This window comes from Bos taurus, unplaced genomic scaffold (assembly GCF_002263795.3).
Source record: "Bos taurus isolate L1 Dominette 01449 registration number 42190680 breed Hereford unplaced genomic scaffold, ARS-UCD2.0 Leftover_ScbfJmS_2057, whole genome shotgun sequence".
In the NCBI taxonomy this organism is placed as follows: domain Eukaryota; kingdom Metazoa; phylum Chordata; class Mammalia; order Artiodactyla; family Bovidae; genus Bos; species Bos taurus.
Genome location: NW_020191148.1, coordinates 697,182 through 706,024, shown reverse-complemented (window position 1 = coordinate 706,024; position 8,843 = coordinate 697,182). Strand labels below are relative to the sequence as shown.

Genomic DNA, 8,843 nt, shown 5'->3' with positions numbered 1-8,843 from the left:
ACACTATATAGAGCATGTATGTGTGTGTGTCTGTGTGTGTGTGTATAATAAATAAATAAGATTCCTGGCCATGGCTATCTTTGTTACTTTCTCAACAAGTGTACTGGTTCCTCTCTAAGAAGAAAATATGGCTTCAAACTCCTATACATTTAGAACCTGGACATTTTTATTGTTTTACTTTTGTGTTACCAACAATAAACAGGTGAGCTGGTAGGAAATTATTTCATAAATACTAACTGAATCCCACCATGTGCCAAGCACCATGCAACACTGCTAGAACACAGAGAGGAAGGCCGTTAGGAAGCAGGTGGCACAGGACAGGCTGGGAACACAAGACCAACAACAGAGACTCTGAGTGCAAACCCTGTACACTCTGCTTTCCCCCTCGTGTGTGTCAAATCCATATCACTGCTTGTCATTAACTATCACTTAAGTCATCATTCTAAAAAGAAAATGCTCTTAAGTTTCTACACCTTAAAAAATATTTTACCAGCATCTTTTCACAATCACTGTCTCTTCTCCTTAGTCAATGCCCTCTCTCCTCCACAGCAGGAATGGCTGCACCTACCACTTCTTATTCTCTACACTACTTAGCAGCTAACTGATGCAATGTAGCTGAACAAAACAAAGTTCTATGAACTGCTACACAGGACAAGTGAAATAACTGAAGTCATTCAGTCGTGTCCGACTCTTTGCGACCCCATGGACTGTAGCCTACCAAGGTCCTCTGTCCATGGGATATTCCAGGCAAGAATACTGGAGTGGGTTACCATTTCCTTCTCTAGGAGATCTTCCTGACCCAGGAATTGAACCCAGGTCTCCTGCATTGTAAGCAGACACTTTACAGTCTGAGCCACCAGGGAAGTCTCACATAGGACAAACACACACAAGAAAACTCCCTCTTGCCTTGCAAATCCTTAACATAATTCTATGAGAAAAGCTAGAGTGGTAAAGATACTGAACAAACAATTCATACCACTCCCACTCTTCAAGGTCCCCAAAACTGTGAACATGTTGCAGAGACTACTGGCTGTGCTCAAAATCTGCTCTCATTCTTCAGTGGTTAACAAACTCTGGATTTTAGCTGACACATGGCAGCCTGAAAGAGGCCCTCTGTCTCCAGCCTCTGGAGCAGATAGATGTAGCCATGTGACTAAAGCCAGGTCAGTGGAAACTAACAATAACCAGGACCTTCCTCTACCCTAAAACCTGGGCGTTGGAGGCTGCAAGCTGGATCAAGGTCACATGCGGTGAAGTAACAAGAAAGATTCTGGGTCCCTAACACCATGGAGAATCACACTAGCCTTGGGACTTGTTATCAGGTAAATTATATCCCCACAAAAAAGATATGCTGAAGTCCTAATCCCAACTACCTGAAAATGTGACTTTATTTGGAAATTCAGTTGTTGTAGATGTAATCAATTAAGGTAAGATCACAGTGGAGTAGGGTGGGCTCTGAATCCAATATGATCAGTGTCCTTAAGAGAGATGCTGAGACAGATATACACAAACACACAACACACACACAAAGCTACCTGATGATGGAGACAGAGGCTAGAGTGATGGCATTTACAAGTGAAGGAATGCCAAGATTTGTCTGTAACCACTCAAAGCTAACAGAGGCAAGAAAGATGCTTCTCTTTATCTAATTCAGAGGGATTCTGACCCTCCTGACACCTTGGTTTCAGACTTCTAGCCTCCAGGACGGTTAACAATACATTCCTGTGGTTTCAGCCCACCTGGTTGTGGTGATTTGTAATGGTAGCAGCAGAATCTCATATAGAACTTTATAAGGATTCTTGCATGAGAAAAAAACACATACCTGTGTAATCAGCTTTAAATGGGTAACTCTGGCACCCACAGGCAAACTGAATTCTTACCAACAAAGGGCCAACTGAAACAGCATGTGAGGATGTTGAGAAAGAAAACAACACACAAATAGTAATCTACTACCTTAAACAACATAAAGACTCTTCAAGTCCTTGACACCCCGCCTATCATGCCTCAGAGCCATAAATGTAATTGCAAAACTTCTACTTCAAAAGAAAAACTGGTAAAAACTGAACATGAAACCCTTGTGCAGGAAAAGAAAGACAGGATCCTTGCATTTCTCTCAAAGACCAGCTGGCGGGAGACTTTGCTCCTCTCATTCCCTCCTCTTCTCATCTAGGCTTCACAGAGAACCTAAATACTTAGGCAAAGCTACTTCTGTCCACACCAAACCTGTGTCCAGCAGTGGCAAGATGAACAGGCAGTGGTCTGGAGACTTCTCTGCAGGCTGTCAAGCCACGCTGAAGCCTAGTCCTCTCTCCACACCAACTTCTCCCATCGTCAGCCATGTGGGAGCTCTCATCTGTTCTACCACAGTTTATCTCTTTTGCAATTCTTCTTTCCTCTCAAAACAATATATTTCAGAATCTCACTCACTAATTAATCATTTCAAACATTGATACTTTTCTTTTTCTCATTCCTTGCCGAGATTTCCCCAAACACCAGCAAACTGACCCCAAAACACAACACTCCTTCCTGATCTCTCTACAGCCACCTCCGAGAGTGTCCACCACACTTAATGCCCCCAGTGATTGACCAGCATCAAAAGCCCACACTCCCCAGATGACCTCTACTCAGACACCTGAGTCCTGACCCATCTTTCCTTCTGGCCCATCTCAAATACTAACCTTACTGGGAACCATCTCAGCACATCCCCAGCTGGTACTGCCCTCCCTACCTTCTGAATCCCCAGAGGAATATTAAGTTACATTAGAGGGGAGACACTATGTCATTTATGCCACTTATATAGTCCCAACTCTAGCTAAGACTGAGTCTTACACAATCAGACTATATGGTTGTTTAAATCAGTCCAACCACTGTAGCATGGCTACAGCCTTACATAGTCAAAGCTAACACAGCAACAAGAAAAATGTTATGAGTGTTATGAGAGAGGCTGGGACCCAGGGTCCTTTATAGGAGTGCTTACAACCTGGACAAACATCTCCTTGAGCAACAAAATACAAAGAAATTGTAAGGGACTAAACATAACTGCACACACGGAAAGGCAATTACGAACAGTAAGATACAAAAACACCACAAGCCAACTGCCATTTCTGAGCTGCCGGGAGCAAATGCAGGGAACTGTGTGTGATCTTGGCACATGGCACCTACAAGATGGTGGGCAAACCACTTAAGTCACCCCTCTAGGCTCAAACCACCAAACCTCCCCTACCCTCACCCCTCTTAAGGAACCAGCTCGCCCTTCTCAGAGTCAACGGGGCATCAGTTTTTTGTTTTCATACTTTGTGATGCAGCATAAGCCTCAAAAAGCCTTGCTTGAATTTCTCATCTGGCATATATCAATTTCTATTGATTAAAAAGACCAAGGGCCATGGAGAGTAATGTATATGTTATATACCTTGTCTACACAGAATCAGATACAATGTCAGCGTAAGTGTGTCACCAAGACATCAACACTCAATGTGTGTACATTAGAACAGAAATTCCCACTTCCAGACAAAAAAGGTGCCTGAAGTGCTGGCGGGATTTTTCTCCAGGACTCACTCTGATGAAAAAGCTGAAATTAAATGGCCATTAGAGCCATGAAGTGCAGACCTAGAACAGGTTATGCAGGAAAGTATCCACATCAGAACTGCAGCCAAAAAGACTGACTTCCCAGTGGTGGTAATGAAAAACCTAAAGCTGCTCTGTGAATAAGATAACCTCAGAGACACATTTTACTGGATGCAAAAGTCACTGAAACTTTTAGTGCTTTGAAGTTAAAATCTTTCACAATCCTATGGGAGTCATTCAGTGCCAAGACCATGGGTCTGCCTTCATCACTTAGAGAAAAATAGACTTCTTGGGCTGTGAGGTCATAGTAAATCATTCATTTTCACAGAGACAATTTAATCTTCATTTTAAATAGAAATAACTGAGCACCTACTGTGTGCAAGGCCCTTGTTTTCATGATAAAAATTATTTCGGTTCAGTTCAGTCACTCAGTTGTGTCCAACTCTTTGTGACCCCATGAATTGCAGCACGCCAAGCCTCCCTGTCCATCACCAACTCCCGGAGTTCACCCAAACTCATGTTCATCGAGTCAGTGATGCCATCCAGCCATCTCATTCTCTGTCGTCCCCTTCTCCTCCTGCCCCCAATCCCTCCCAGCATCAGGGTCTTTTCCAATGAGTCAACTCTTTACATGAGGTAGCCAAAGTATTGGAGTTTCAGCTTTAGCATCAGTCCTTCCAAAGAACACCCAGGACTAATATCCTTTATAATGGACTTGTTGGATCTGCTTGCAGTCCAAGGGACTCTCAAGAGTCTGCTCCAACACCACAGTTCAAAAGCATCAATTCTTAGGCACTCAACTTGCTTCAAAGTCCAACTCTCAGATCCATACCCCTGACTATTTAGGGACAGTTAGTTTAAAAAAGGAGACAACAGGCATGGTGGGAATCACACATTTGAAAAGATGAAGGCAGCTAGAGAGAGGCTTAGACACGAAGTAAAAGAAGAACAGGAACAAAAATGCGGAGATCAGAAATCAACAATAAAACATCTTTGGTGGAAAAAATCCACTTTTAAACACAGAGAACTAAGTGAATCTGAGGCCATGCTTCCTGCCCAGGGAACAGGGACTTCTCAGCAAGTTCCTCCCCTCCCAGACCAGAGAGGAATCCAAGTCACCCCAGGACTGTGCCCAGTCACTGCCTAGACATTCCAGTCAGCACAAGAGATGCAATTTGTTTGCATCTCCTGCTTTTAGACATTTGAATCGTCCTGCAGCTATCACTGCATGGCAAGGGCCTGTGTTGCTGCTATTAATGAGCACAGATCTTCAGTTCAGTTCAGTCCCTCAGTCGTGTCCGACTCTTTGTGACCCCATGGACTGCAAAACACGAGGCCTCCCTGTCCATCAACAACTCCCAGAGTTTACTCAAAGCCATGTTCCTGGAGTTGGTGATGCCATCCAACCATCTTGTCCTCTGTCATCCCCTTCTCCTCCCGCCTTCAATCTTTCCCAGCAGCAGGGTCTTTTCAGATGAGTCAGCTCTTCACATCAGGTGCCCAAAGTATTGGAGTTTCAGCTTCAACATCAGTCCTTCCAATGAAGACTCAGAACTGATCTCCTTTAGGATGGACTTGTTGGATCTCCTAGGTGTACAAGGGACTCTCAAGAGTCTTCAACACCACAGTTCAAAATAATCTATTCTTCAGTGCTCAACTTTCTTCACAGTCCAACTCTCACAACCATACATGACTACTGGAAAAACCAAAGCCTTGACTAGATGGAACTTTGTTGGCAAAGTAATGTCCCTGCTTTCTAATATACTATCTAGGTTGGTCATAACTTTCCTTTCAAGGAGTAAGCCTCTTTTAATTTCATGGCTGAGTCACCATCTGCAGTGATTTTTGGAGTCCCCCCCAAAATAAAGTCTGACACTGTTTCCACTGTTTCCCTGTCTATTTGCCATGAAGTGATGGGACCAGATGCCATGATCTTAGTTTTCTGAATGTTGATCTTTAAGCCAACTTTCTCACTCTCCACTTTCACTTTCATCAAGAGGCTCTTTAGTTCTTCTTCACTTTCTGCCATAAGGGTGGTGTCATCTGCATATCTGAGGTTATTGATATTTCTCCCAGCAAACTTGATTCCAGCTTCTGCTTCATCCAGCCCAGCATTTCTCAGGATGTACTCTGCATGTAAGTTAAATAAGCAGGCTGACAATATATAGCCTTGACATATTCCTTTTCCTATTTGGAACCAGTCTATTGTTCCATGTCCAGTTCTAACTGTTGCTTCCTGACCTGCATGTAGGTTTCTCAGGAGGCAGGTCAGATGGTCTGGTATTCCCATCTCTTTCAGAATTTTCCACAGTTTATTGTGATCCACACAGTCAAAGGCTTTGGCATAGTCAATAAAGCAGAAATCGATCTTTTTCTGGAGCTATCTTGCTTCTTCGATGATCCAGCATATGTTGGCAATTTTATCTCTGGTTCCTCTTCCTTTTCTAAAACCAGCATGAACATCTGGAAGTTCAAGGTTCACATACTATTGAAGCCTGGCTTAGAGAATTTTGAGCATTACTTTAGTAGCCTGTGAGATGAGTGCAATTGTGCAGTTGTTTGAACATTCTTTGGCATTGCTTTTCTTTGGGAGTGGAATGAAATCTGACCTTTTCCAGTCCTGTGGCCACTGCTGAGTTTTCCAAATTTACTGGCATATTGAGTGCAGCACTTTCACAGCATCATCTTTAGGATTTGAAATAGCTCAACTGGAATTCCATCATATCCACTAGTTTGTTCACAGTAATGCTTCCTTCAAGTGGCCTTAGCCCACTTGACTTTGCATTCCAGGATGTCTGGCTCTAGGTCAGTGATCACACCATCGTGATTATCTGGGTCATGAAGATCTTTTTTGCACAGTTCTTCTGTGTATTCTTGCCACCTCTTCTTAATATCTTCTGCTTCTATTAGGTCCATACCATTTCTGTCCTTTATTGAGCCCATCTTTGCATGAAATGTTCCCTTGGTATCTCTAATCTTCTTGAATAAATCTCTAATCTTTCCCATTCATGGATCTTATGATACTTTTAATACACTTTACCTAAGAAAAGAGGGAAATATGTACACTTTGGAAAGACTGCCAGCTTGGCACTGAAAGAGTTGAATCTCACCTAACTGGCACACAGTGACACAACATAAAGGAAGTATTTTAGGTCAAATCTGCCTATAACTTTAAAGAGTTATTTTTCACCAAACCTTGATTCTTCGGATGCTGACAACAGCCTCTGACACCTTCTCAACGGCCATGGGGAAGTAGAGGGTACTCGAGAACCGCAGAGCCTCGAACAGCATCACCACCACAAACACTTGGCTAGCTGTGATCAGGTTGTCAAGGAGCTCATTGGCGATGAAGGTAACGAAAATCATGATTTTGCTCACAGCGAAAAATGTTGCCAAATTCATGCCCCTAAGGTAGGAACTTCTCAGAATCTTGGAAATTTCCTTTCTAGAAAAGAAAGTAGGACATACGATTTAAAAAAAAAGCATCAACATACAAGACATGAATTCAGTGTCCGTGTGAGTGGCCCTTTTCTAGGGAGTAGACACAGATTAAAATAAACCATCCCTCACATCATGGAGACATTAGCATAGTCCACATCCAGGGATCTGCCCAAACACCAGGACCACAGACTTCATAATCACTTCACTCTTTCAAGTAAGGGGAGGATTAAAGTCACAGTTTTAAACATTTTGGGTCAATCAGACTAGGTTTGAACATTCATTCAACATTCATAATCATAAGTCCTGTGCTGGGCTCCTCACAGAAAGACACAGCCTGTCCCCTCCAGGGCTCATGAACCTGTGGGGGAAGAGAATTAGCAACCACAAGATTGGGAGATAATAGACAGAGACAGTCAGCACAGCTCCCATGGGGGCTCAGGGCAGAGGCATGTAACTCAGAGCAGTGGAGTCAGGGCAAGTCACACACACGTGGACCCTGAGAAGATGAGTTGGAGTCAGTCAGGCTTGGAGCAGGCCAGAGAAGAAGGAACATGGGAATGTATTCCCAGCAGTGGCAGGGGAGGCGGGGAGCAGAAATGTGCAGTCAGATGTGACAAGGTGCAGTCAGAGAAATGATCATATGATGTTTAAACAAAAGATGGAAAACAAAAGGGACAGTATTTTCATAGCTCCTTTTGAAATGAATAATAGTAATTCATGAATTAGTTAGTGGTAAAGAATCCACCTGCAATGCAGGAACACAGGTTCAAACCCTGGGTGGGGAAGATCCTCTGGAGAAAGCAATGGCAACCCCTCCAGTATTCCTGGCTGGGAAATTCCGTGGACAGAGGAGCCTGGTGAGCTACAGTCCATGGGGTCACAAAGAGTTCGATCAGTTCAGTTCAGTTCAGTTCAGTCACTCAGTCGTGTCCGACTCTTCGCAACCCCATGAATCGCAGCACGCCAGGCCTCCCTGTCCATCACCAACTCCTGGAGTTCACTCAGACTCATGTCCATCAAGTCAGCGATGCTATCCAGCCATCTCATCCTCTGTCGTCCCCTTCTCCTTCTGCCCCCAATCCCTCCCAGCATCAGAGTCTTTTCCAATGAGTCAACTCTTTGCAAGAGGTGGCCAAAGTACTGGAGTTTCAGCTTCAGCATCATTCCCCACAAAGAAATCCCAGGGCTGATCTCCTTCAGAATGGACTGGTTGGATCTCCCTGCAGTCCAAGGGACTCTCAAGAGTCTTCTCCAACACCACAATTCAAAAGCATCAATTCTTCGGTGCTCAGCCTTCTTCACAGTCCAACTCTCACATCCATACATGACCACTGGAAAAACCATAGCCTTGACTAGATGGACCTTTGTTGGCAAAGTAATGTCTCTGCTTTTGAATATGCTATCTAGGTTGGTCATAACTTTCCTTCCAAGGAGTAAGCGTCTTTTAATTTCATGGCTGCAGTCACCATCTGCAGTGATTTTGGAGCCCCAAAAATAAAGTCTGACCCTGTTTCCACTGTTTCCCCATCTATTTCCCATGAAGTGATGGGACCAGATGCCATGATCTTCGTTTTCTGAATATTGAGCTTTAAGCCAATTTTTTCACTCTCCACTTTCACTTTCATCAAGAGGCTTTTTAGTTCCTCTTCACTTTAAGCCATAAGGGTGGTGTCATCTGCATATCTGAGGTTATTGATATTTCTCCCGGCAATCTTGATTCCAGCTTGTGCTTCTTCCAGCCCAGTGTTTCTCATGATGTACTCTGCATATAAGTTAAATAAGCAGGGTGACAATATACAGCCTTGACATACTCCTTTTCCTATTTGGAACCAGTCTGT

General features: G+C 43.6%; 1 protein-coding gene across 1 annotated transcript in view; it reads right to left on the bottom strand.

Annotated features, from left to right (window-relative positions):
- Window positions 1–6,783: 6,783 nt before the first annotated feature.
- LOC617079 (ATP-binding cassette transporter C4-like) overlaps window positions 6,784–8,843 on the bottom strand; it is a gene marked incomplete at its 3' end in the record, with an annotated part of 38,157 nt that continues 36,097 nt past the window's right edge. Inside the window, 1 exon segment of the mRNA XM_024989089.2 lies at window positions 6,784–7,009. Within this exon segment, the coding sequence (XP_024844857.2) occupies window positions 6,784–7,009 (226 nt within the window).